At 35.7% G+C, this 27,546-nt stretch overlaps 4 protein-coding genes across 7 annotated transcripts; 1 reads left to right on the top strand and 3 right to left on the bottom strand.

Annotated features, from left to right (window-relative positions):
* Positions 1–3,838: 3,838 nt before the first annotated feature.
* Positions 3,839–11,835, top strand: LOC116204915 (isoliquiritigenin 2'-O-methyltransferase-like). Its single transcript, XM_031537284.1, has 5 exons — positions 3,839–4,174; positions 4,811–5,046; positions 9,133–9,440; positions 11,188–11,252; positions 11,341–11,835. The coding sequence occupies exons 1-5, from the start codon at positions 3,986–3,988 to the stop codon at positions 11,635–11,637; spliced, it is 1,095 nt and encodes a 364-aa protein (XP_031393144.1). The 5' UTR covers positions 3,839–3,985; the 3' UTR covers positions 11,638–11,835.
* A 102-nt stretch (positions 11,836–11,937) lies between these two features.
* Positions 11,938–16,610, bottom strand: LOC116204908. Of its 2 annotated transcripts, none has more exons than XM_031537275.1 (7): positions 16,069–16,610; positions 14,853–15,665; positions 14,146–14,498; positions 13,530–13,741; positions 13,099–13,355; positions 12,806–12,984; positions 11,938–12,530 (listed from the first exon to the last, which is right to left on the bottom strand). In XM_031537275.1, exons 1-7 carry the CDS (start codon positions 16,325–16,327, stop codon positions 12,447–12,449), a joined length of 2,157 nt encoding a protein of 718 aa, XP_031393135.1. In that variant the 5' UTR covers positions 16,328–16,610; the 3' UTR covers positions 11,938–12,446. The 2 variants fall into 2 exon arrangements, with proteins under 2 accessions (XP_031393135.1, XP_031393136.1); XM_031537276.1 differs by having other exon boundaries at positions 14,853–15,659.
* A 921-nt stretch (positions 16,611–17,531) lies between these two features.
* On the bottom strand, positions 17,532–19,104 carry LOC116204919 (gibberellin-regulated protein 9-like). The gene is made up of 4 exons (XM_031537291.1): positions 18,915–19,104; positions 18,421–18,471; positions 18,155–18,212; positions 17,532–18,000 (listed from the first exon to the last, which is right to left on the bottom strand). Exons 1-4 carry the CDS (start codon positions 19,056–19,058, stop codon positions 17,819–17,821), a joined length of 435 nt encoding a protein of 144 aa, XP_031393151.1. The 5' UTR covers positions 19,059–19,104; the 3' UTR covers positions 17,532–17,818.
* A 1,041-nt stretch (positions 19,105–20,145) lies between these two features.
* On the bottom strand, positions 20,146–22,905 carry LOC116204918 (ubiquitin-conjugating enzyme E2 30). Of its 3 annotated transcripts, XM_031537290.1 has the most exons (6): positions 22,752–22,825; positions 22,525–22,589; positions 21,831–21,909; positions 21,328–21,455; positions 20,822–20,926; positions 20,146–20,639 (listed from the first exon to the last, which is right to left on the bottom strand). In XM_031537290.1, the coding sequence occupies exons 3-6, from the start codon at positions 21,898–21,900 to the stop codon at positions 20,496–20,498; spliced, it is 447 nt and encodes a 148-aa protein (XP_031393150.1). In that variant the 5' UTR covers positions 21,901–21,909; positions 22,525–22,589; positions 22,752–22,825; the 3' UTR covers positions 20,146–20,495. The 3 variants fall into 3 exon arrangements, with proteins under 3 accessions (XP_031393150.1, XP_031393148.1, XP_031393149.1); XM_031537288.1 differs by lacking the exon at positions 22,525–22,589 and having other exon boundaries at positions 22,752–22,905; XM_031537289.1 differs by lacking the exon at positions 22,525–22,589 and having other exon boundaries at positions 21,831–21,938; positions 22,752–22,894.
* Positions 22,906–27,546: the final 4,641 nt, after the last annotated feature.

Here is a 27,546-nt window from a genome sequence, read left to right as displayed (position 1 = left end):
GCCTTCCGTGATGGGTGTCCCAAATGCTTGTGCCATTTCTCGAAATTTTGCCCTTCGAAGCACGCCAAAGCTGAGTGGGCTGCCACACACTCGAAACAGTAGAGCCCCCCAAGTTTCTTAGCCACTCCAATCACCTTCTTGGTGGTTTGGTCCTATATCATAAAAACGTCAGAGCAAAAAGTGACTACACAATTCATATCTTTAACCAAACGTCCAACAGAGATAAGATTACAAGTGAACTCAAGTATGTATAGCACATCTTTCAATTGAAAGTTGGGTCCCAATTGGACTGTTCCAATTCTTCTAGCATGAACATACCTCCCATTAGCAACCCATATTGGGTGAGGTTTTTCAATTGGTAATGACTCGATCATATTGCTCATAGTTCCAGTGATATGTCGTGTTGCACCTGTATCAAGTATCCAATTCGAGCCTTCCACAGCCAAGTTAAAGGACATACCAGAAATCTGTTCAAGTTGTTTCTTGTTGTTCTATCCCAACATGGCTAACAGTTGCTGCACTTGTTGGACTTGTTCCCCACTAAGTGTGGCAGCTGCTCTCCCTTTCCACGTACTTACATAAGGATTGTCATTGATTAGGTAACTTGCAGACCGAGCTCCATCTCTTTGTTATCCCTCTATCTTTGTCAGCTTCCAACCTTCCTACCTTTTTCCTTGATAATTTGTGCATTTCCTGCCAACATTGTTCCTCCTCTCGCCTTTATCAACGAGATAACCATTTAGTTGATAGCAATCTGCTCTCTCATGTCCATTCTTCCCACAGTAACTACAGGACATCAACCGATAACATTCAGCTCGCTCATGGCCAATTTTTCCACAATGACTGCAGCTCTTCTTTCCTGGTCGGTCACTGCCCATTGCTGCAAGAGTCGTACCTTCCAGGTTAATGTCTCAGCTCCTTGTGGCCATCTTTTAGCTTTCTTCTAAGATTATCATATTGCACATATCTACAAGACTACTATTAGGAAAGTCAATCCCATCAGGAACTGGTGAATCTTCTCTTTTTCTTTCTGCTAATTCAGTTACTGCATCACAATCATCCAACTCATCCCATAAGCCCTTCAAAGTTGTGTAGTATTTCCCAACCGTGAGTCCATCTTGTCGCAATACACTCAATTCAGCCTTGATCTGCTAAATTCTTGTTGCATCTCCTTGTGAAAAATGCGGCTTCAGATCATCCCAGAGTACCTTAGCCTCACTTGCATAAGCAACACTGGCATGTAGACTCGTATCTAACGAGTTAAAAATCCAAGCAACCACTATTGCATTGCAAATCTTACATGCTCCAAACTCCTCCGCCGTCTCTGCTAGTTTCTGCAGGGTTCCATCAATAAAAACAAGCTTATTCTTGGCTTGCAAAGCATTCAACATGGCCCTCAACCAAGTCGAATAGTTTGTGCCCGTGAGTTTGCAGGTCACGAGCACAACTCCTGTTCCATCTGTTGTGCTGAGGAAATAGGGCGAGGTGATATCAACCATCTTCCCTTTGCTGCTGCTCATTCTTACACTCTCTCGTACGGATCTCAAAAATTCTTCTGCTCTAATACCACAACAACTTTGGAGAAAAGAGAATATCGTATTCTCATTCACACTGAATCATAGTACATCCTTTCCTATATGTACAACAATTACGTGAAGGCTAAGAAGGAAAAATAATATACGACTAGCTAATTACAATGAATAGGAAAAGATACAAGGAAAGAATCAAGGAAATAAGGACACAATATCGATTGTAAGTATATCCGGGATCGACTTCCCTAATAATATCAGATAAATTACCTATTCAGTCAAAAGGTGAATTTATGAACCTTCAGAAGCCGATAGAGACTTGCGATTTGAATGACGTATAGTATATGTGATAGCTAAAAGTGGCAAAGATATTGCTAGCTAGGAGTGAGATGTTGGAAATTGAGGGGTCCCGTCTTCTTCTTTTGATTCGTGGAAGTTCAATTCGTCGCTGTGGTTTAATTTCTAGTTTTAAAATTTCTAACTAATTGATCGATTCATTTGCCCAATGATATGATCATGAATAATATGGACTTCGGATAGGTTGATGAAACGTTCTTTTTATACTAAACATATATATGAAACTCCAAATTATCACCTTTAGAATACATTTCATGGGACAAATTAAGTATCATCCGAATACTCCTAGCTCATGCTTAATAAACATGATCTTATTCAATATCCATAAATATAACATATATTAATATTATTATATTTCTGCGAAGATTGGAGCTCCCATGTTTACTAAAAATGTAAAACCGGAAAAAAAAAGTGCACTGACATTACAGTCCCTTGAAAACTTATATACTTTATTAATATATAAAAGCAGAGATGATACATCAAAATGTATCGCATAAAACGAAGTAGGTCTTCGTTGCAAGACAATTTTGAGTCATGACCAATAAGGACGTGACATTGGCGTGATATTATGTTGCCATCTCGATCCTGAAAACTGAAAAGATTTAAACTAATGGAAAGTTATAATCCATATTTTTATGATTATTTTTTTAATGGATTGAACTAGATAATTGAGAATTTATTAGAGTGTCATGTTTGAAAGACACTTTTGGTTTTACCATCTCTAACAAGGAGGAGAATTTGAACAGCAAAGATCTTCATCAACAATCCCGAATAAAACCTAAGTAGATATTGTCTTGGAACCATGAGGCTTCTCATCATTTTGAGGTGAGTGATTTATATCATATATAGATAGATTAGTTGGGAGATGATTCAATATTAACTAGTTAGCAAGGTTTTTGTGCAGACAGTTCATGAACTCTCTCTATTATTATTAGGAGAAGATATAATGATATAATACACGAAATTTTTCTATATGTTTATATTATTGTTTTTGTTGGTTGAATGAAATAAAATACAATCATTGAGGATTTTTTGAATTAAGGAGATTTGATATGACTAGCTATATCTAGAGTGAGTTGAGTACTTAAATCGTTCACCATTTCAGAGTGAGAGATTGTTTCAATATATAACAATATAAAAAAGTATGAGAATAAACAAAAAAAAAATTATAGAGGTTAGAACGGAATATATCATATCTTACATACTTGGTTGGCCTTTCAATGCGTTTTCTAGTAATCAATTATATTACATAATATAAGAGTATAATATAGAAAGGTGAGGTGTGGCAATTCATCAAGATCTCCTAACAACAAAGAAACAATGTGATTTTTTTCCGATTATAATTGAGGTAGGTAGGACTAATATAATAAAAATAAAAATCTTAATAATTAATAAAAGAGTGCGGATAGTTCCACTAAATATCGAAGATAGAATCTCTTGATTAGCAGACGAAAGCAACGACACTACGCTACTCTTTTATTTTTATTGCATTGTGCTTATTTAGTCAGCATATGTTGAGTGTGTTTATATATCTGTCAAGTATCAAGAGATGCCCCTGCTATCGACAGATATTCCATTAGGAAATTTCCTATACAATAATTGAGTTCGTAATTATTTCCCAAATAATAGTCTAATATGCCGGCCTTTTTTTAACTTTATTGATGAAAATGACTAAACGATTTTTTTATGTAGTTATAGCATTAATATTTGCACAGCACCAACTGCTTTTCAAGACAATTTTACTATATGCGTACTGATTCAGATGACCGGGTTAAGTCGTCGTTTCAAAAATTGTGCATTAAAAGGGACAAAATAAAATAAAATAAATCAAAATGCCGACATTGTTCATGGTGATGATAGAGGGAGAGAGAGCAGCCAACTGGGTTGGACTGATATTTCTTTTTTGGTAATATGGTTGGACTGATAGTTAGATATGACTAAGGGATACAAATTAATCGGCTTATATATGACACGGCCAATTCAGTAGATTCAAGTGCTCCCAAGATCCACTTATTAACCTCCCCATAAGAAATTACCTAACAGAATTACATCAGTTATCGAACAACGGAAATTTAGAATCCGAGATACTACATTCAATCATGGGCTCCTCCTCTACCGAAAACAACCATGGCAGCAAACATCATCAAGAACAGGATGATCCGTGCCTCACTGCCATGTTGATGTCCAGTTACCATGTCTTCCCCGTCATCCTGTACGCTGCAGTTGACCTCGACCTCTTCGGCATCATCGCCCGGGAGGGCCGTGGGGGTTTCATGTCTCCTTCTGAGGTTTGTTCCTCTAGGCTCAGATCCCTTATTGGGTCGGGATGTCTGTCCATCTAGAATGACTTAGCTCCTCTGTTTTTTTAGTTCCTGTGCAAGAAACAAAAACTGCATGATCACAGAACGTATTCCGGAAATGGCATCTTTTTCATTTGAAAGCGGAGGCGTTCTATGTTTTTGTTTTCCAAAATAATGAAGGCGAGCTGAGTTTCATTTTCAGAAGAAGTTTTTTGCTGGTTTTCCGGAGGTTATGGAACGGACTATAAGGGTTTCGGGTTTCCAGAGGATAGAAAACAGTTTTCCGTGTTTCTCAGCTGAGTAGAACAGGCAGACTGGATCAGGAACCCCATTCCAATTGAGCATGGAGACTTGCTCTTTTCCAAACAGATTGAGATGGAAAGACTTGATAACATCTGTCTGAAGTAAAAAAACCCAAAAAAAAAAAATACACAGAATAGTTTTCTGAAAAAAGCGGAAACTGAAAAACTGTTTCTATTCGCTGCGCTGGTTTGAAAACATGAAAACATCTGGAAACATGTTTTGTAGAAAACTCCCCTGCTTGCTTAAGTCCGTTTCACTGAGGTTCGGTAATTGCTGGTTCGAAATAACGTGCTCAGTCACCACTATCGTCAACTAACACAGGTTGCTTGCCACCTTCCTTCCCGGTGCCCCGAGTCGGCGGAGATTCTTGACCGGGTCCTGAGGCTGCTGGCAAGCCACTCTCTGCTTTCTTACTGTACGGAGACCGACAGAGACGGGAAAGTGGTGATGAAGTACGGGATCGCACCGGCAGGGAAGTACTATGTCAGGGCTGCAGACGGAGACTCCGCTGCCTCTCTGTCGCTCTTTGCCCATCATCGTGCCATCGTCGATGTCATGTGAGTACTGTATGTATATATCTAAGCATAGCCCACTCATCTTTTCTTAATCTGCCATAACACATGCGATGGAAAGAAGAACATAAATAACTCGATACATATTATCGCGTGCATCTGTTTAAGCTATGGAACTTAGGCGCATAGTGTGTTCCTACATATTCATGCATTAGTTATAAGGTCAACAAGCATGTATCTGCAGCGTTAGAAATTCTAATTTTATGCCTATTCCATGATGAACGAGAATAGGATATTTAATTTCCTGAAAAAATCGCTTCAATTGGATGATGTTTCCTCTTAACTTACTTGATACTTATACTGATTATGGTCTCTACAGGACATTAGATATTTTACGATCGATTTCGTTTATATATTATATAAAAGATGATGCGATGGTATTAAAAAAAGGGCATATATTCCCTTTCATGTCATGGTGCGGTACATTTTGTCATGGCTTTCGCTTTCATGAGATCCTGTTCTGATTTTGCAATTGAATCATATCTAGCAAATCATGAAGTTGTGGTTCAGTGACAAATTAAACTTATATTAATCTGCAGCGCTGAAATTCGAAATTTATTGAAATCAGCTGATGGCTAAGATTCACACGGACGTTTCAATATGAATTAGTCTCAATCAATTAACTACCACCTTGTCTTGTCTCTGAAAAAAGTTAATTTGTGCAAGCTGATAATACATACGATGGATTTTATATATTCATTCCTTGAGCCGACAATATACCGACTACCACTAACCAAAAAAAACATATATTTATAAAGTGTTTATATATATTTATATACACTTTTCCTTGTCTTTGCAACACGTAGATTCGTTCTAGAACGAGTTACCTTATTAAATTATAAGATATTATATACCATACAATTATCTTTTAATAAAAAATAGTGCCTTAGCAGAAAAAATATATATATTAATAATATTGAGTCGCCTGTTCAATGCGGCCATTTTATCATTTTATGACCAGAGAGATCAGCTTGCTATTTTCTTAAAATTGTTTGTTCTGAAGTAAATCGCGTGATCGGAACCATTTTCTTCTTTGCTGATGAATCATTTTACCTGAACGTTCAATTCTTAATATTGTTTTTTCCTCGAATGACTTAATAAATTAAAACTGGTCCATCCTTCCTCCATGGATGTTTTTGTACATGCAGCATTTTTCTCTGTTTTGCCACCAATTTTTAGCCTTTTTTATTTTATGTGTTTTCCTTTCTCTTTAATATAATAAACGGTATCCGAGTTTTGACCAACTATTTTTCACAATTCTCATAAACGCCCTACAAGATTACTGGACAAATTATAATACGGCCACATACTTTTTTTTTTAATAACGAAATATGTCTAAATTTCAACCAACTTTTTCCCTCAACTCTTGTGAACACATTATAAGTTCATGTGACATATTATAATTCAGCCACACATAAAGTACACCTAATATGGAGTATTATCTTGCATAATTTAGGATGATTATATATATATAATTTTATCATTGGCCAAATTTCAGCCGACTTTTTCCCTCAACTCTCGTGAACACGCTATAAGTTCATGTGACATATTATAATTCAGCCACACATAAGTACACCTAATATGGAGTATTATCTTGCATAATTTAGGATGATTATATATATATATATATATATATAATTTTATCATTGTTTTTGCTACTTTTATGATATTCTTAATTATTTCTTTAAATATTTTTTCTCCTTTTCCTATGCATAGAGGAAAACGCACGCTCGCCATGCGTAAGAGTATAAAAAATTATTACATAAAAATATACCATAATAATAGCTTTTGACTAAAAAGTAACGACTGATTTAACCTCATCAATAATATCATCACTAAAATAAGTAAAAAAATATATATATGCTTATAGAAGAAAAGTGCTCTATGGGTAACTTCAAGTATTTTTTTTCTTTTCTTACCGAAATATGTGTTCTAGCCTAATGTGGATTGTGGAAAGAGAGGGAATTTGTTTTCTTTGAAAATTAATTAGTTAAGCTAATTATACATGTGATTTCTTGAGAGTTAATAAGATCTTTTAAATATAATGAAACTTTTTTTAGTAATTTATTTAATACTTTTATTATAATAATTGATATTTCAAAGTAATTTTGAGAACTATATATTTTATTTAGACAATTAAAGTTAAGTCATAGAGGCTATCATTTATTACATTCAAATTTTATTATATCTATCTATATAATGAATTAAAGTTGGTTTTAGTATGGAGTCACCTCATAGGCTATCATATGGTACCATAAATTCTTATCATTTTTATATTTTTCACAAATATAACATAAATATTCAGCACACATAATAAATTATTCTATCATAAAAACGCGTGCTTATGTTTTATACAAATATTCTCTCCGTTTTTCAATTTCCTACCTATTCTATAGCTAATATTCAAAATTTTTTCTTTTGTTTTATTCTCTGATAATTTTTTTGTCATGAGTTTTAAGTTTTTCTATGAACACTGCTAAATGTTTCTCTTGTAATCAATTTTCTCTTTCCTATTTTTCTCATCACGAATCATATTCTAATTGTGGTGTAATTTAAAAAACTTTTATAACACTTTTGTGGCTATATAATAAGTCCTAACATATTATAATGGTTTTCTTCTTATTAAAAATATTTGATAAGTTCTTTTCATATATTTTAATATCGTAATGAATATTTGTTGAGCAAAATGGCCTAATAAAATAGAACATAGCTTTCTCAATGTTAAAAATAAAATTTGGACAGAGTATAAGGAAATATTAACTTTTATATCGTATAACATATATTAATCGATATACCATATAAGAAATTTAAAATTTTATTAACAATTAAGAGTTCATAATTTTAACTCGATTTCTATATGTTGAAATTATGTGTTATATCGAGCACTGCATAAATTTATGATCACAGAATTATTGACCGAAGAAATTTCAACCCGCGGCAACGCCGGCCCTAGTAATAGTTTAATCTTCTTCTTTTTTTTGATGAATGCAATCGTTTAATTGTTAATATATGTAAGTAGTGCTGGACAAATGAATTCCTTGATATTCGATAAAATGATGCTTCATTGCTTTGCTTGTCAGGCGCATGTGTTCATTGCTTTAATCGAGGCACGCTTTACTTCCAATTAAATTATGGATTGATAACTGATTTGCGTTAATATCTATGCTACTATAAAGTCATTAACCACACAATCTATATTATATATTGTAAAGTAGACTTTGTACATTTGTTGTGTACTAAATATGACAATCTTCAAGAAATGTGGATGCATTGTAAATCTTTTTATAAAATAGTTTATACAAGAAATACGTGAAAATTGTGAAAATTTTATATCCTTAATGATATTAAACACAACAGTTGTCTATGTGAGTTTTATCTTTTTTTGTTAGTATGTAAATACTTATTTGTGTATTTATGTATGTACATATATGTAAGTCTATATACAAAAATATGCACATATTTCTTAGTATTTTTTATATTCAACCATTGATGATAGCTTTTAATTTGTTAATAAAGATATTAAAAGATAGATTATTCAAATAAAAATACTTCAATTGTAATTTAAAAGATTAACAAAAACTTATCTTTTACAAATTAAGTAAGCTATGTCAAAATTTATGCGTATGGGCAAAAAAAAAAGAAGTAAAAACTGTAATGGTATTTGAATTTAATTAATCACCCATTTAACCATTCTTTTCTCTCTTCACCTTTGTTTCAACTTCCAGGTCTCCAACTTTTCCTTTTTCTTTTTTTTAATAATTTATATAATTATGATATACTTTTAGAAAAATTGGTATTGGTCAAGAATCTCTTTTTTTTTTCCCTGCGAATAGGATTCCTTAACTCTGCAGGGTTGAAATTAAACATTATCTAAACGCAAGTTTTTTTTTTATCACATACATATTTTACGTTATTAACTTATTTCACTGTAATTATTCTGTACGTAGTACGGGCAAATGTTTAGTATGTTACAACAGAAAAACAAAAGGTTAAATTTTCCTATAAAAGCGTGTCACAGTAGTATAATTCTTATGTAAGTTAATATCCTAATTTTCGGTCCACATTTTCCAGGTTGGGAATGAAGGAAGCAATATTGGGAGGGGGAAACCTGTTCCAGAAGTTCCACGGGATGACGATATTCCAGTACATGAACGATTCGATCTTGAACAAGTACTTCAATGACGCCATGGCCGATCTCTCTTTCATTCAGACCAAGAAGGTATTGGAAGTGTACAACGGTTTCGAGGGGCTCTCAGTCCTAGTTGATGTCGGCGGAGGCAAAGGGGCGACCCTGCACGCCATCATCTCTAAGTACCCTTCCATTAAGGGCATCAACTTCGACTTGCCCCAAGTCATTCAGCATGCCCCTGCTTACCCAGGTTGGCACTTTGTCCACCAAACCAATATGCTCATTTCTGCATGATCGTTATATATATATATATACACATATAAACTTGCCAACATGAAAATATATATATATGTCATAAAGTTAAATGTTATGATATCATAGGGTTAGAAAGGTCATCTAATATCTTTGTATATCTATATATATAAAGTTGATTACGATATAACAAATAGGGACACAATTGTAAATATATATATTATTAAGATTGAATTGGTAAATGCATATAAATTATTATATGCTCAATAATTTTAATATGCACGTACATTCTTGATTTTGAAAAAATAATAATGTTATCTCCAAATTGATTTAAAAAGAAATTCAATTTTTTAAAGTTACATATTGATAGAAAAACTAAAAAAAATCTATTGATATACAATAAACATGTTCAAATATTGACTACTTTTGAAATAGTAAGAGACTATATTTATTTAAAAATTTGTAATAGTATGAATTTGCAAAAAGAGTTTATGACAATAGAATATTTGCTTTTTCTTTTTAGAAAATCCACAAAAATTATCTATTACAATTTTTTGGAGTTCAATATTCAGGAAAATACAATATGTTTTCTAAGTAGTATATTTTGTTAATCCATATTAGGTATAAGAATTTAATTTGAATTATCCTTAAGTTGTTATTGATATACTAATATTTGAATTGTTTCAATGTAAGAATATACGATGTCAAATTTTTAAAAATTAACCTAAAAATAACCACTCTAGCACAAAACCTCTCCATAACACGGGCAAACAACTAGTGTATATATAAACTTGATTAAGTGACAATAAATAAGATCATAGGGTTTGAAAGATAAATCTATATGTAAGTATTTTTTTTATTAATTGTAATTGTTAATCAATTCCCATTTAATTTTTTTGGTAGCACTCACATCTATATATATTAGTAAAATTAACTTGAAATGCAATAAATGTGCTTCAATTAAAACATTTAAAAAAATATAAAAAGATAAATATTATTTTAAAATTATAAAAATAATATAATTTGAAAACTGAAATACTAGCAAAAGATACAATATCTTTTCTTTTATAAAAAAGCAAGCAAAAATGAATCATTAAAGTTAAAGAAAATGACATTGAATCAATAAATAAAATTGTATTGGACATTTTCAATATTATTGGAATAATATCTGCATTTTTATCCAAAATTGATGATCACGTTAGAATATTAAAATTAACGAGATATATAAGTTATTATATTTAGCATTATAAAAGCTTAAATACAATAAGAAATACATATATATAATTAAAACAAACGTGTGCCATGCACAGGACGATTAGCTGTAAAAATATTATTGAATCGTAAAACTTACCTTAATTGTAATTACAAATTACTCTAATGTTTGCTCAAAAAGTTACTCTACTTTATAGAAAATTATTGTCTCAAGTTGCATTTAATAATGAAAAATATTATTATTCTAAATGAGAAAATTGATCTTTCTAAATGTGATTAATTAAAATAATATGATAATCGATAAATAAAAATCAACCCGCATGGATAAAGCACTAATTTGTATATATATATATAGGCAATACCACCATAAAACGGAATAGAAAACACGCAATAATAGGATTATCATTGAGAAGTAATAAACGATCTCTATACATTGCTTTTACAGTTGCATATTCGAATATTTACATGGAAAGCAAACAACTTACAGATGTGATTAGAAAGCAAACAACTTACACATTCTAGGCTAAGTGCAGGAATCGAGCATGTGGGAGGGGACATGTTCGAGGGCGTACCTAAGGGCGATGCAATTATGATCAAGGTGAGATTTTCGGGTTCCTTCCTCCATGACTATTGATCTTCATATTATATAGATGAAAGGTGCATTGTGTAAAAATGTATTTATGCAGGGAACGTGCCACAATTGGAGCGACGAGTCGTGCTTGAAGTTTCTGAGGAACTGCTACAATGCGATTCCGGAGAATGGCAAAGTGATCATCATCGATTTTATAATGCCAGATGAACCAGAAACCACCGACGAGGCCAAGTACGTGGCCATGCTCGACAACGCCATGTTTATTCAGCCTGGAGGGAAGGAGAGGACGGAGAGGCAGTTCGAAGCTCTGTGCAGAGGTTCAGGATTTTCTGGGTTTAAGGTTGCAGCGAAGGCTATTAAGGCTCTAGGAGTGATTGAGTTCACCAAATAAACAAAGTGAGACGGAGAGCTCACAAGTAATAACTCTTGCGCCAGGTTTCATTGAAGGCTTTTTTATGTGAGGTTGCGTTTTCGCAGCTTGTGGATTTCGTGAATAATCACCCGACTATATCAGTGTTTGCGCCATTCGATATGTATGAGTGTCCATGCTTTTTGATGTCATATAAAATGAAAATCATTAAATCTTCAACACTGTTTCACAAGTGTTGAAGCAAATGCACGACGAAAAGAACACAGGCACAATTTCTTCCCTCGTAAGAGAAGTTTCTATCTTTTCAGTTCAATCTCAACAGCAGCAAAATCCTCAGTCGAAACTATTACTGGTACATAATCTTTAATGGCACAGCGGAGTTGTATTACAAAGAACATCTATCGAGCCAAAAGAGAGAGATCAGAAAATATAACAATCTGCGCGATGGAAAACTGTAATGGAAGTAAAATGGTTGCTTCATGCCTCCGGATGAAGTAAAGAATGGGAACAAATGGATCAATGGGTGTCGATTAATGAAGAATTCCTTCCTACGTTGTATTCTACAGAAGTACAGCGCTTACAATGGATGGAACTTACAGAGATACCGTCTTCAAAATGTTCCGTCAGAAAAGCCAATTTTTTGCTGTAAAAATTCCCCCCTAGCGTTTCCGCAAAATCCAGAATATCTGTTGCGCGCCAGCATACAGCACTCGGGCAATATTTCTTGGCACTGAATAGTGTCTTCATCTCCTCAACTGGCATTGTCTCATTAAAATGTAGAGAGAAGCACGAGACCGGTTTCCTGCAGAGCAGTTTGCTACACATACTTCCTATTCAATCGCCTGTTGATGTAGATTCCGTCTTTCCTCTGATCTGTGGCGAAACAACTTAGCTACGCGTCTCCTCTCACAGTCCTGAATAAAATTAATAAGAGAAAAGGTTATCTTTATCATTTCATGCTTTTTCTATATTCCTTCCCACTCCTCACTTCAATTTCTATGACCAGAAGGAACAAAATTTCATGATTTCCAATAGCATTATATGCATCGGGTTCACATAATAGTAGTTTGATTTATATCAGGTCAAGTGATATGGTGCATGATACTTCAAAGGCGTGCAGATAGTATAATCTAGTAGTCATAAGTTGTCAGTATAAGGAAAAACTAATATCAAACGAAAAAGGCAGGACCTTGAACATATTGAGATGGAAAGGCTTGCTAGGATTCATACTCCTCAGCTTCTGGTAAGTGTAGGCAAAACTCAGCTGATCACGAGGAGTAAACCGTTCAACCTCATTGAACCAGAGGCAGGAAAACAAATTCGACATGGGTGTATGCGCCCTAACAATGAAAGACCCTTCAGGGACATCTGCATTAGAAAGAAAATGCGAAAGGCGTGAACTCAACTATGGCAGAGAATCTGTTTTATACCAAGTTAGCACCTCCCAAAAGAATGAAGTGACAAATCAGGGAAATATCATACTGCTTGGGAGTAGTTTCAGTGGATCCACAGGGTTGAATCTTTTCAGACCGTCTGCCTGGTAGAACGCAAATTGCTGATCAATGACGGTATGATTATATTTGTTCAATTTCTTGTTTTGAGCAACCTCTTCCCAAACACAATGCCTGTCGTAGTGATTAGAGATGGCATATTCGTGGCCTTTTCGCCACAAGAAGTATTCTAAGATTAACAGAGGATCAAGCTGGAGCCGTAATTTGCTGTCTAACCAAATGGAATACCTAAAAAGACACATGTACACATACGTAAATTAAAAAGCAGAGTCTGCAGCATAGTAGCAAGTTAATATGAAAGAAAGGAAAATCTGTACATGTATCTCCTAACCACTAAAGGAAATTATGACGAGAAAATTGGCATTCTGAAAGTACAAAAGAGACCAACTTTCAGCTTCTCACCTAGCAGACGGGAAAAGCCGATGAGACAAAAGTTTTGGGATTTTTCCAACCCTCCGCATATCTGTATAGGGAAGATTCTTCACAACCACAATCTTCCAAAGACCAATAAAACCCATTGTATCTAGCATGTGGCCTTCAGAATTAAGTGTTCGTAAGGTAATCTCATCCACGAACATGACAAAGCAGACATTTTTCCTTGACTGACGTGTTATCTGCGATGGAAAAAGGTTCAAGTCAGAAAATCAGCAGCACTCACAGATACCATCAGTTCACAGCCTTCGTTTTCTAATTTACATATCTCCAATTGAAATGGCTGATAACATTTGTGACTCCTATATAAAAAAGTTCAGAGAATAAAGATAATATTATTAACTTCATTTATCCTTTCTAGACCAAATTTAGCTTAGTCTAATTTAACTAATATATATATATAACTGACTATAATTAAAGGGCTGCTCATTCCATGCCAGCGACCTTCTCCTAAGAATACTTTAGCAGTTCGACATGATGACTGATTTTCCTAGGACAATATAGCACTCCTAGTTTTGGTTCACATAACATCTTTCTTAGCATATAATAAAAGCAGCTCATAAAATTATAAGAACGAGGATCATACCATTTTATTAGCAGGTGTCCTCAACCTATCTGAATTACCAAAGATGCAAGAGACAACAGCAATGTGGCATCTACTAATGTAGTTTGCATCATCTTCAGCTAAGTCAAACCCCGTGCTAGGCGATCCTTCAGGACCTTTTACAAAACCACAATTTATTTTTTGATCTTGTGCCAAAAATGAAGCTTCTCGCTCTTCCAGACTTTGATGCCCGGCAAATCTCGGCTCCCAGTCTGGTTCTCCATCAGGCTTCTCCTCCTCTTCAACATATTGAAGAGCAAATCTTGCAAATTTTCGAGTCAATATTGGTTCCATAAGCTGCGTCGTGGAGTTGTAGATCTTCATTTCACAAGAATCTGAAATCTTAAGAGTACATATGATTAGCATACAAACCTAACATCAGTAATCTTCATCCAAAGTATCAACTAGAATGTAGACACAGAAAGGAGTTCTGTTAGTGTTAATGCTGAGAGAATATCAAGATCCTCTTAGCATATTCAACAAAGCGCGAACATTAGCCCACTTTAACACATAGAAATGAAGCACAGCAGCAACTAGCCGAGCATGCTGTCAGATCTTTAATTTAGAGTACATTCCACTAAACGAAAGAACCATATAAACATACTCTAATTAATGATGGAGAAATGTATGCTGGACTTGCTCATTAGCATAGAAAAATAGAAGAAACAGAAGAGGAGAATGAGGCTTACGGCGTTTTCTTCTTTTAGAATCTGACCGAGACTTTTTCGTTGCTTGACCACCAGTTGAACTGGTACGTCCAGAGCTTTTCTTAGGATCATATGAACCCTGAGACCTCAGATTTTCCTCCTCGACTAAATTTTTAGGCACCTTTTTTACCACTTCAACAATACTTCTACCCTTGCTGGCCATCTCAGGAACCTCAAATGATTCTCCAGTATTTTTATTTAAAGAGGTATTTTCTTCTTCTGTAGGCTTATTGAAATCAGAAGTGTCTTCATAATCATGTGAGACATCGTTTCGGTCTTCCCTATGAGCATCACTAGAATCAATACCAATATATTCATCATCAGCATCAATAGCTTCATTCTGTCTTCCAGAGCTTTCATCATCTAGCTCCTGATTCTCGTCATCATTCTCCTTACCGGAAGCATCAGAATTTTTCAAAGATGCCTCGTACTCCGCTTCATACATTTTCAGTTCATCGCGCCCAGCTTCATTGTATAATCCAACTCCTTTTTGCTTCGCATTCCCCAGAGAGTTCTCACCAGACTTCTTGCTGCTCCCACTCTTTGTTTTCGACAAAACTTGGTTCTTGCTTGAAGATCCATCATTAGCATCCTCTCGCAAGTTATTGACCACATCCTCATTGTAATCACCATCCCTCCTCCTATCATCCTTATCCCAATCCCTGGAATCACGACCATGTGCAACTGACCCCTTCCCAAACTCAAGGACTTTAACAGCCTCAGTCCTCGTTACATTGGTGAGGAAGTCAAGATCACTTTTCAAGTCATCTTCCTGACCTTGCTTGCTATCTATACCTACCAAAGAAAAGGAATCTCATCAATTAAATTTCCAGCTTTACTCGCTCAATCATCACGAAGCTTCCGATGAAATAACAATCACGTAATCGCACAAGCAAAATGTGAACAAACTTATTCAAAGTTCAGAAGTATGCAACTCAGTTAAACATCTTTTACCGAAAGCTAAACCATGGAAAAGCTTCCATATCTGTCAGCCAAACCTAATAGATTTTGTGGACCGGTAAGATACACCGGCTTGCAAAGCTATAACAGGAAAGAGATCTACTGCCTCCATACTATTCATTCAAAAGTTTAAGCTATCCGCCGCATTCAATCGTACGAAGTTCTGACGAACCAAGAAATCAGCACACTGCGGATACAATGATGTTTCTCAACCTTCGGAGCAAGTGCAGTACCTCACCTTTACTGTCTCTGGAGAGGAAATAGTAAGCTAGCACAGTGACGACGAGGCCGAGGACGAGAACGAAGGCGATTGAACCAACCGAGATGCGGCGGCCCTTGTCGGATCGGGCGAACCGGCGGTGGCGTGCTGGCTTGAGCTGCTGAGAGCCGGCGCGGACTGCGAGGGAGACGTGATCCGGGCCACCGCCGTTGGAGTAATGGTGGTGGTGGTGGTGGGGATCGTAGTCCCGGGCGCCGGACTGCCTGTACTGAGCCATCCGACGCGGTGTTCATCCTGCCATGGCGGAATCCCCAAATCAGCAAGCAACCGCTGCACACAATACCGACACAAATGCCGCTGTATGTATAAGCTCTATCGACAAGGCGAAGAAGAAGAAGAAGAAGAAGAAGAAGAAGATGAAGGGGAAGGAGGTTGAAGGTGAGGATCTATGCGGATTCCGTTTATCTGCTGAGGCAAACGAGCGAAAGCAGAGCGGCAGAGAGAGAGAGAGAGAGAAAGAGACGGAGAGTGTGATTCTGATTTGATTGATCAGTTCTCTCGTGAGATCGGCAGCAGAAAGAAATTAACTCTGTTTTGAGGTCAAGTTACGGAAATACCCTCATCTATACGATGGTGTTTCGCTTCAAAGGAATGTAACGTGGAGGGGCAGACAAGGGATCGGAATGATGACGACTACGACGACGAATCTAAATGAAAAATTTTATAATTTGATAGCTGTACTTCCTCTTTTTTTTTTGGTAAATAATTTGTTTTAGATTTATTAAATTAAATATAAGATAAGATAAGATCAATATGTCATCACTGGCTGTGGCCAACGAAATGGGGAATTATGCTTCTGTAAATGAAATTTAATTTATTGTTTCTTTAGCTAAAAAGAAAATTAATTGAAGTGATACCATGGATTTTTGCAACAAATGTTTCTCTTTTGGTCGGATAACTACGTCTTATACCACCCAGCAAAAAAACTATGTCTAATACCAATTATTGTAGTATTTAGCTAAAAAGAAATTAATTAAAGTGACATCATGGATTTTGGCATCTATATGTGGACTATTAACTATGTCTAAGACCTATTCATGTCCCGTGTGATACTTTATTGTTAGATTCAATTGTTGACACTATGACAATGATAAATCCCCAAAAAAAAATTGAATAGAAAATCTTATATGAATCTAATAGCAAGGATTAGTACAAATGGATACAGATAGAACTTTTGCATAATTTACGGCATAGTCCATAAGATCGGAGATTCCAAACCACCTTCCAAGCTTAGCAAAAAATGAAAGGAAGTTTTTGAGTTCATATATCGCATAATTTGCGCGACACATTTCCAGTTGTTAATATTCACCTTACTCAATTCGTACAATATTTAAAATTTACTATATCGGGTGATGACAAGAAACTTTCGTACGAGTCCATATAATGAAAAACTAGGGGCATAATATAATAAGAGGATGAGATTCATGATGTAACGACATTTATTCTGATAATATAATTAGACATAATACAATCAGAATAAGGAATTTTACAAATAATCACCTAATTATAACTTATGATACCTAGTTGGGCAGGACCTTGTAGTCGCAATGGCGAGTCGATCATGTGACAACACACTAGTATATTTCTAAAAAGTAGGACCTTATTGTGAACAATTGATGATGACTAACACGAGAAAGAGAGATGATAATGTCCCAATACAATTCATGAGCAAATTATATATGGTAGGATCAATGAATTTAGGGTGCCTCTAAGGGCACTTGGGCCTGTTGCCGTGTGTACGGAGGGAGGCATAGCAAGGGCAGGCACTGAGGTTGCCGTATGTCCCCGGCAGCACGCAGTTGCACCTACGGCAGCACGTCTTGCACGCTCTGTGGCACAGGTTCTTCCTCGACGACTTCTTGCACCTCCTCGAGCACTCGTGCCCGCAGTCTTGCGCCCACCAATCAAACACGGCATTAGACAAAGTAGTAGATGGTGGTTGTTCAGTTATCGAATAGGATTCTAGATCATAAAAAGGGTTTGGATGCAATGGCTGTGTTATCTACTGATTGGGATCGGTTGCTAGAAATTAGCTGGGACTTACTGATCTTTCGAGGGTGAGATCTCCTGTCAATGGCAATTGCTTGACTCTCCCCATCTATCTGAAATCGAAAAGGGGATTTGCAAAGTGATTATACGAGAAATCATACTGAAAGTATCATTTATTTAGTGAAATCATGAGATATTCTCGATCTAAACTTTATTATTTTTCAAATTTTTAGCATAAATTTGGTCTCCCTAACAAAAATGCAGCATGATTTAATCTTGCCATTAAAAAAAAAATCAGAATTCCGAGAGATCGAAGCGTACCGTCCCGAGTGAGTTGGGGGGATTCATCACTGACGAAACCTCTGCAAAAGCCTACACCAAAATTGCCAATAGCAGAAGCAGAGAACGAAGGAGTCAGTGCAAGGAGAAATACAACAGATTATTACTGGGCTCAAAATGGCAGAAGTATGCGAGCCCAAGCCCATCCCTTATTGGGCCGACACCCGTTATATTGGGCCTGGTGGAGCCCAGATCTCTGCTCCCCTTCGGCGAGGACTGGGGCCATATGGTGGAGAGATTTTTGTGTACAGTTCGTGCGGTACGATAGAACGGAACGGATGAAATGAACACTGTGATGAACAGACTGCAATGTAATGGTATCATCTGCAAGTTATTTGGAATGTAGGAATGCTCGGGGTGAGATGATCGTAGGAGACGTGTGACACGCTTCCAGTCTGCCTAGCCCTATTGATATTGGGAATCCATATGAAGCAAGACGCTTATACTCGTTCCAGTAAAATCGTGAATGTGCATACCTGAAGCGAGAGGACCGCGAGAACAAGAATGACGAACAGCTTCTTCTGCATTTTCTCTCTAACCTGAGAAACAACGACGAACTTTGAGAAGTAGCCGGAGTAGTTCTCCTCTTGCCTGGGACTTGGTTTATGAGACGATAACATGGGGAGCAAGCTACTCGCTTATAAAGACCCGACCTTCGGTAGGCGTGGACGTGTTCGTGCCAACTTTTGAAAAAGAATCACGTGAGGACACAAAAATTGCCAAAAAATAAAGAGAAAATTATAGGAGGGAAGGGTTAGAGTGCTAAAAATGTCGAAACAAAGCTATACGGAGAGAGAGCCCTATTTTATCAGTAAGTCGAGAAACGGATTAAGTGTAATTATACATACTCTGACCTGAAACTAAGATTTCTTGTTATTCAAAAAATTAAAATGTTTCAAGTTCAATTCTCATTGGTAAACAGAATCCGTTAGATCCTTAAAAGTTTTTTTTTTGGTCAATCGTAACCAGAAGAGGTCAAAAAAAAAGAAAAAGAAATTATCAATAAAGCAAATATTCGGATTCGAACTTTTTCGCTGTGGTAGAACTTCAGTGCTCCAGCTGTTCGTTGTATGCATATGAGTATGTGACAAGAGGGAGATGGTCCCCCCCGACTTTTATTGGTTAAGTATCTCTGTCACCACGCCATTTTTGAGCTCTGTCGAAGAGCTTGACAAGTGACAACGATGGAGATTTAATTTGCAGAGACATAGAAAGGAGACTTGCCCATCGGGTCACCATCCTCACAGGTGAATGGCAACATTGGGGGTCTCCCCGTGCTGAGGGTAAGGTTAAAAATCATCTCCGTCTGCACTCCTCCGGCCTTTGGATCTTCATGCTTATTTCGTTCCTAAATATCTTATTGCTCGGTCGCCAACCTCGGCATTTGACACGGTAACAGGTTGGATGGACCCTTCTTACTGTGTTGGCCTTATCCCGCATGGTAGTGCGGAAGTCGGGATTTCATATACCAGAAGTCATAAATGAAAGTTACCACTGAAGAAGCTCCACCGACCTCTGCTTTAAGTACATGGTGCACACATCAGACGAGTGAAGATAAAATATATATAACTTTAGGTGGAGCAAGTTGTGCCCAAGTGGTGGTTAGGGAGGACTAGTCCTCCACAGCTGTGGATGCTATGCCCTTCAATTCTGTTTACAGCTGGCTTGACCCTAGCTTCTTTCCGAATGCTCACTCGGGCTCAGATATTCCAGGTCCGGTCACAAGCGACCAAGTACCGATCGATTGATTCATATACGGTTAAGTGTATGTTCCACCATATCCTATTACATTCATCCACTCGAATAACTCCATATAAGGAGGCCAGTGTATATAATCAATGGATGTACTATCTTGCCTGAGGAACATTCTCCAGAAGCAGAACAGGAGGTAGAGTGCACAGAACGCTTAGAAAAGACTCACCTCAAGAATTAGCTTCAGTACTTGACAGGTCAAGAGACATTCCATTATCATCGCATTAAGCAACACGGTGAACAGAAAAAAGTGTACCGAAACATTTTCAGCCTAAGGTTCCGTGATGGAAGTCCATCATCTTGACCTAACCCATTGCATATTTCTGGGTCCACGATCGAGCTGTAGATTCGTACTTGGCCCGGTCATTCTTGTAAGCGTGCGCAATCTCCGGCACCAGAGGGTCATCTGGGTTCGGATCCGTCAGCAATGAGCATATTGAAAGTAACACCTGACAGCAACATAATAAAACATATTCACTATTAATGTGCCGCACCGTAAAAGTTCTGCACAGTTTCTGCTAAAGAACATTGATGTAAACATGATCGAGTTCAAGTGGTAGTTGAATGACGGAAGAGGGGGGAAAGAAAGTTGCACAGATATGAGAGTCGAACTAGCCAAAAGCCGACATACCTTGGACACAGTAAGGGCGGGACTCCACTGCTCCTTCAGAATGTCAAGACAAATGCTTCCATTACTGTTAATGTTTGGATGATAAACTCTGGTTTTGAAAGAAACCTGCCCAAACAACAATTACACAAAATGGTGATATATAACTCAGAGAATAAATTTGAGCATGCATTGCAGGTGGATTATAGAACTCATTAACATCAGCCTTTCCACTTCTTGATGATTCTGAATGAAAGAGTGGTACTGTATCCAAGAGCTTGTACAAGCTGCAGGGTGCAGATAAAGACAATGGTACAGGACACTAGGAGGCCAATATAGACAAATCCAAGAGAAGAAATTTGCAATCCTTTGGCCATATGGCCTCTAATCAACATCATATGGAAGGATTAACCTACATATCAATTCAACTCTAAGAAAATTTTAGCCAAGTCCTTCTCTCAATTTCTAGACACAAGCAGAACGTTATCCTCATCAACATAGGCACAATTTGGGGCAAGATAGAATTTCACCTTTGGAGGCTTGAAAGGATAGTCCGGTGGGAAGTGAATTGATATTAAGAATAAACCACCAGCATATGGGCTGTCTGCCGGTCCCATGATTGTTGCTTGCCAATGGAACATATCATCACCGACAGGACCTATATAAAAAATAAATAAATAAATAAATAAAATATCATCATAAAAATGATCCAATTACATCTAAAACAACAAAGCCGCCTGTTCATGGATTCGGACTGGTAATTTAATCCTTTTCTGAACAGGATTATAATAAAAAATAAAAATATCAGTGAATTGAAGTCCACTCAAAATCAGGTGATTCCAACAGACGGATCTATCTGTACAATCTAGGAAGAAACCTCATTAGTTAGCTTCAGAAACTACACCACTGAATCCAATCACAAAAAGTTCTTTCATCTTTTTCTTTTTTTGGTGGAGTGGGAGGCAAATTCAGAACAATAACACTCCAAGAAATTATGTAACATTCTACATGAGGTGAGATAGTTAGTACATACCTGCACTGCAAGATACAGGAGGGTCCTTCTGGAGGTCCTTCAACTCCTTATTGATACGTTTTGAAGCCATAGCAGGATCCTGCAGGTGATAGACAAGAGCTTGCTCTACTGAAGAAAATTTTGCACATAACGAAACCAGTAAGAAGAATGAGAAATCCAAACAATCGAAGAACTTGCTCCATTCAGAATTGCATGCATACGAATATCCAATCCATTAAGAATCACGAGAAATCTCAACCATCAAAGCTTTAAGAATTCAGAGACTCTTTCATCAGTAAAAACCAAATGAAGTGATTCAGTTTTGCAGTAAATGATACCCTAGAATGAACACAAATCTTCAACTTAACATTGTAGACTGCTACTAATCTATATAGTGCCAACCCACACCTTATAGAATAGTTCAGCAACAGAACATGAGTGGCAATATATTTAACGAATTATAATAGTATAATTTGTCAAGCTTAAATAAAGCTTCCACCTTCAACTTCCACTTATCAGTCCAAACAGAGCACGCAAAGGGACAGAACAGCCAAAGCAGGGGAATCACCAAGATGAAGACAAAAGAACCCTAAACCACATCAACAGGTTAAGATGAGCACAATTATGCTCACATCACAACAGAATTCAGCATGGAAACTTGATAGACCCACAATCAATCTCAAGGCAGAAGCAGACGGCAAAGAAATCGCAGCACCGTGTATGGCGGACAGTAGCAGATGATCGGACAAAACGCAAAGCAACCCCAAGAAAACGTTTCAGCTGCGATCAGAAACCAAACCCCATGACTGATCGGAAATCCCCTCCAGAAACGAACCGTGTCAACCAATGAATCAACCAATAAAACGGATGACCAGCAAAGAGAGCGCGTCGGGAACAGTTTCACGGAGCAAGCAGAGGTCAGAGAAGCGTACGGAATCTCACCTGAGCTCGCTAGGGTTTGTCGATCGGAGTGCCGAGGCTCAGAGTCTATTGACGAGTGGGGAAGGAGGAGAGACTCACTGCGTAGAGGATACGACGTGATCAGCCGCGCCGGCTTTTATAAAGGGGGTGCCGGGGTGGACTTTGATTGCATGCCACGATTCGAATTCCCTTCCCATGCACACGTCTCGTCTGCTTCGACACGTGTGCAATTAATTGATTTGATATACTGGGGCAGATGCCCGTCGGATGCTGCAGGGCTGAAATTCTTTTGGCCAATAATATTAAAATCATAATTTATGCAGTGCCCGATATTAATACATAACCTTAATATACAATAATATAATTAAAATAAAGTATTGTCACTTTTTAGTAAAATTTTAGACTTTCTTACAAGGTATATTAACTATATACCTAATGTGAGGCAAAAGCTAATATATCTTTATGCTTATGTCCAAATATTATGTTTCATAGTTAGAAAGTCATTTCATGTAATAAAAAGAAAAATATACATGATACCATCTTTTAAACATAAAGCTTATAGTTTTCCTCATAAAAACAAAGGTATGAATAAGATTTGAAATAATATTAATTAAGTAAAGAAAGATACAATGGACTTTAATAAATGAAAATATTTGTATTTTATAAATTTATGAAGATAATTGAAAAACAAAAATAATTTTCACTGTTGGGTCTTCGTATATGGATAAAGGAAGAAAAATTATTACTTGTAATTCAAAAAGTATGCGTTTAATTAGTATAATTTATTGATAAATATAGGATATAGACGGAGAAAATTTGTGTCCGTGAATGAAAATTTACAAATCAAAGTAAAGTATATAATATAACTCTTCAAAAAAAAGGTAAAATAGAAAGAGCGAATAGAGTAAGATGATGATGTCAAATCTTATAGTGATTGGGAAAAAATGAGAAAAACTTATACTCTATGTGGCATAAAATATAATATTATATTTTTAAGAAATATAACTAGTCAAGCATATTGGAGTCATTTGATCCAGTGGATCAATTAGATTACACCACCACCAATACTAGGCAAAAGAAAGAAAATAAAGAGAGAGGAAAAAAAGTTCCATACTCACAAACTAAAATATGAAGAAAAGTATAACATACATCTTAGTTTGTATATTTAGTAATTTTAGTACTAAATTTCTTCTAATTTTTTTCTAAATAAAAGTTGGGTAAAAGTATTTTATGAAAATAGTTCAACTCTAATGATCGAATCATTTGTCATAACCCGTCGACAGATTACGCAATAAGTTATTCGGGTCAGATTTGACAAAAAAATAAAAAGGCATAACTTTTCGACCTAATGATCGGATCGTATGGCCTAATGCACCGATGGAATTACGTGGATCGGGTATGATATGAGAAGGCTAAAAAGACGTAACTCGTTGACCTTACAATAAAATATTTTCCATAAGGCGTGATTGGATTACGTGATACCATGTTTGATCGGATTCGAAAAAGTTAAAAATGGGTAGAGATTTTTTTTTTAAAAATGAGGATTACAAAAAATAAAATAAAAAGGATTATGATTGGATCGTTTGGCATAACTCGTCAATTGAATTACATGGTACGTTCTTCGGGTTAGATTTGAAAATACTAAAAAAGCATAATATTTTGACCTGACGATCGGATCATTTAGCTTAACGTGTCGACCGAATTACATGGGACTTTATTGGGGTCAAATCTAAAATCAATAAAAAAGCGTAACATGTCGATCGAGTTACGTGATACTTGTTTTTTTTAGGTCAGGCTTGAAAATGCAAAAGAAAGGGAGGCAATTTTAAAAATAAATTTGAAAAGAAAAAAGTGGAGCCGAGAGTAGGGAAAATGTCCCCACTCTCCCTCTCCTCATGACAGACCTGGTTTAATTCATTAGATATATATATATATATATATATACACGTACTAGTCCGTTTAATTTATTATACATATATATATATATATATATATATATATACGCACTAGTAGATAACCCATGCATGCATGGGTAGATTTTTATAAAATATTATGGGAGCGAATTGAACAAAGTTATATTGATATTAGGAAAAACGGCACAATTAGTACAAAATCTTTTATTAAAATAACATTTTGGTATTTGGTAAAAGAAAAGTAACACTTTGGTCGGAAAACTAAAATTATAGCAATTCTTATACATAACTTTTCAATTCTATAAAATATTATACGAACTATTAATTATGATTTAACGCCGTCAAATTTTATTGACATAACTTTACGAGACTATTGATATGTCAAGTTTTAAAAACGTGACTCGCAAGGGATGGTTGTTGGCAGGAGGCGTCCCCATCCCCTTCTTTGATAACTTTTGTTCTCTCTCTTTATTTTTCATTTTCATTTATTTTATTTTGAATATTTAAAGTTAATTATAATATTATAATATTTTATTTTATTAAAAATATTTTCGTATGTTATTTTAAATTTATAAATATTTATTTATAAATATTATATTATTTATTTGTCTATCGGGGATCTATTAGTAATACTTCCATTTAAATATTTTTCCACAGCCATATCAAATTGAAATAGATTGGATAAAATTTTCACTACAACAATAATTTTTGAAGTCAAATGAGACTGTTTTTGTACTATCTTCATAACTAAGTAAAACTTACTTTGTAGCTAAATAAACTTTACTGCATGGTTAAGTAAATTGTATATATTATTATTTTATACGTCAAATTTTTTTTAAAGAAAAAAAATCAAATCATTTGGTATGATTCAATCGTACTCTTTGCAGGATTTCGGAAATGCTTTCGCTATATAATAGATACATTTTTATTTTATTTTGTTGTGTATATCATCTTTTTCGAAAGCTCAAATAGGACACGACTAATCCAGTTGAGTTAGGTCGACTAAAACTCTTTCAGTGTAGACTTTTTTATTTCACAAGACTTGCGCTCAAGATCATTTTTAAGGGGAACAAACGACAAACTGTTTAAATCAATACGTGTTGTTTTTTTATAGATGAAATATATCCTCTATTCCTTATATTATAATGGATTTGTTAAAAAAAATGATAATAATGTTATGATGTATAATATTCGTACGGGGCCATATAAATTTGAAACAATTTCTTATGGAGGGCATCATATTCCTGTCTTACTTTTGATGTGTCTCAATTTTTAATTAATCACATAACTGATTTTGAGTCTTTCAACACAAATATGTAACGGAATTGGGAGGGTGGAATAATTCCAATCGTCACAATAATAATATAGGACGAATCGTTACGAACTAACTTTTATTCACACAATAAGGAACAAAAAGAATTGGGTGCGGTAGTTATCTTACACCTATCGTAATCTAATCACACAATAAACTAAAACTCTTGTTTTTTTTTTTTTCGGCGTGAACCTAGGTATCCGAAAACCGAATTAAACTCCGACTAATTTGGTTGAACTGAATCAACCCACTAAGGGGTAAATCTTTCCCAACATGAATTTTTTCCATTTATAGGATTTAAACTCGAGACATTACTTAAACGGAACAAGTGCTGAACCACTTAAATCAATCTACTTTTATTCGATTGATTAGGATGAGTTTTCTCATCCTCAGCCGCCCATCTTTTTTTTTTTTTGAAATTGAAACTCAGTTTTAGGGTGGATTATGCTGGCGAGTTTGGTGGGTTTTCCCACCCTCACCAACCCATCCTTTTTTTTTTGAATTTTTTAAAAGTTTTGAAGTTTTTGTTAATTTTAAGTATATAACTTTCTTTTTTCGGTTTGTTTGTACACTTGATATTCGGAAATCCACTAAATCCGATTAATCTAGCTCGTTGATTTACTAAGGGATAAACCTCTCATGATCATAAACTTCCTTTAATTACAAGACTCATACCTAGGGCATATCCAAGAATGACATGCTCGACTCACCTAAACCAACCCACGTTGAAAAAAAGTCCATTTCAATCCATCATTAATTTAAATAGTCTTTTTTGTTTGTGATTCTTTTGATAATACACTTGGTATTTGGAAGTCCATTAGGTTCAGAATTTAAGTTTGAATAAGGCAACCTACTAAAGAATAAATCTCTAAAGAATAAATCTCTCACGGTCGTGTATTCATAATTTTTTTATATAAGTAATTTTGTCACTAATTATACTCTACATTGGCTATTACATAAATTATGAAAATTTTAAAAATTGATGAAATTTTTTTCCGATCCGCAGCAGTACGTTGGAGTTGCACCTAGTCTTTAATGACAGGACAAGATATAAAATATGCACCACTAGTAAAATTAGTCCCCAAAAAATTTTAACTAGATAAAACGGGTCTTGCGCACTTTTCATCTCCTGTCTAATGCGAAATTAATGCTAATGTGGCCAGGTTTAGATCGGAGGATAACAAGGCAGGCTCATTAGAATTTTCCGTTGAGGACGAGATGGTGGGAGTAACGCGTCTAGGATGCGACACTAGTTTGTCGCTGAGAATTATTGTAAGGACTAATTTTGCACTACGTGTATCTTCCGAGGACCAAACTGTATTTGTTATTATTTCTCTAATAGTTATATGGTCAGTTTGATAATGCAAATTAAGAGGGGGGGGGGGGGGGGGGGGGGGGGGGGGGGGGGGGGGGGAATTATTCAAAGCACATATAATGACGTGCGTAATGCCTGTCGAACTCTATTTTATTCTTATTGTTACTACTAAGAAAATGTTATTCCAGAGGATGTAGAGGGTGGACCAAGAATCTGCATGGGAATCGACAAAATGCGTTTGCATGTTGGATTTTCTATAAAAAAAAAGGTACAAAA

This window comes from Punica granatum, chromosome 4 (genome assembly GCF_007655135.1).
Source record: "Punica granatum isolate Tunisia-2019 chromosome 4, ASM765513v2, whole genome shotgun sequence".
NCBI lineage: Eukaryota > Viridiplantae > Streptophyta > Magnoliopsida > Myrtales > Lythraceae > Punica > Punica granatum.
The sequence above is the reverse complement of the archived record's forward strand: the minus strand, read 5'-3'. Positions and strand labels throughout refer to the sequence as shown.

What these genes read in the sequence shown, in the direction of transcription:
- LOC116204915 (XM_031537284.1), top strand. Translation starts at nt 3,986, where the DNA reads ATGGGCTCCTCCTCTACCGAAAACAACCATGGCAGCAAACATCATCAA. An exon ending in GCATGCCCCTGCTTACCCAG is followed by an intron (nt 9,441 to 11,187) that starts GTTGGCACTTTG and finishes GGCTAAGTGCAG; the next exon opens with GAATCGAGCATGTGGGAGGG. An exon ending in GCGATGCAATTATGATCAAG is followed by an intron (nt 11,253 to 11,340) that starts GTGAGATTTTCG and finishes GTATTTATGCAG; the next exon opens with GGAACGTGCCACAATTGGAG.
- LOC116204908 (XM_031537275.1), bottom strand. Translation starts at nt 16,327, where the DNA reads ATGGCTCAGTACAGGCAGTCCGGCGCCCGGGACTACGATCCCCACCAC. An exon ending in CCTCTCCAGAGACAGTAAAG is followed by an intron (nt 15,666 to 16,068) that starts GTGAGGTACTGC and finishes TTTCTTTGGTAG; the next exon opens with GTATAGATAGCAAGCAAGGT. An exon ending in TTCTAAAAGAAGAAAACGCC is followed by an intron (nt 14,499 to 14,852) that starts GTAAGCCTCATT and finishes TTAAGATTTCAG; the next exon opens with ATTCTTGTGAAATGAAGATC.
- LOC116204919 (XM_031537291.1), bottom strand. Translation starts at nt 19,058, where the DNA reads ATGTTATCGTCTCATAAACCAAGTCCCAGGCAAGAGGAGAACTACTCC. An exon ending in TCGCGGTCCTCTCGCTTCAG is followed by an intron (nt 18,472 to 18,914) that starts GTATGCACATTC and finishes ATTTTGGTGTAG; the next exon opens with GCTTTTGCAGAGGTTTCGTC. An exon ending in CCCCCAACTCACTCGGGACG is followed by an intron (nt 18,213 to 18,420) that starts GTACGCTTCGAT and finishes TTTCGATTTCAG; the next exon opens with ATAGATGGGGAGAGTCAAGC.
- LOC116204918 (XM_031537288.1), bottom strand. Translation starts at nt 21,900, where the DNA reads ATGGCTTCAAAACGTATCAATAAGGAGTTGAAGGACCTCCAGAAGGAC. An exon ending in TCCTGTATCTTGCAGTGCAG is followed by an intron (nt 21,456 to 21,830) that starts GTATGTACTAAC and finishes TTTTTTATATAG; the next exon opens with GTCCTGTCGGTGATGATATG. An exon ending in ATCCTTTCAAGCCTCCAAAG is followed by an intron (nt 20,927 to 21,327) that starts GTGAAATTCTAT and finishes TTGTTTGGGCAG; the next exon opens with GTTTCTTTCAAAACCAGAGT.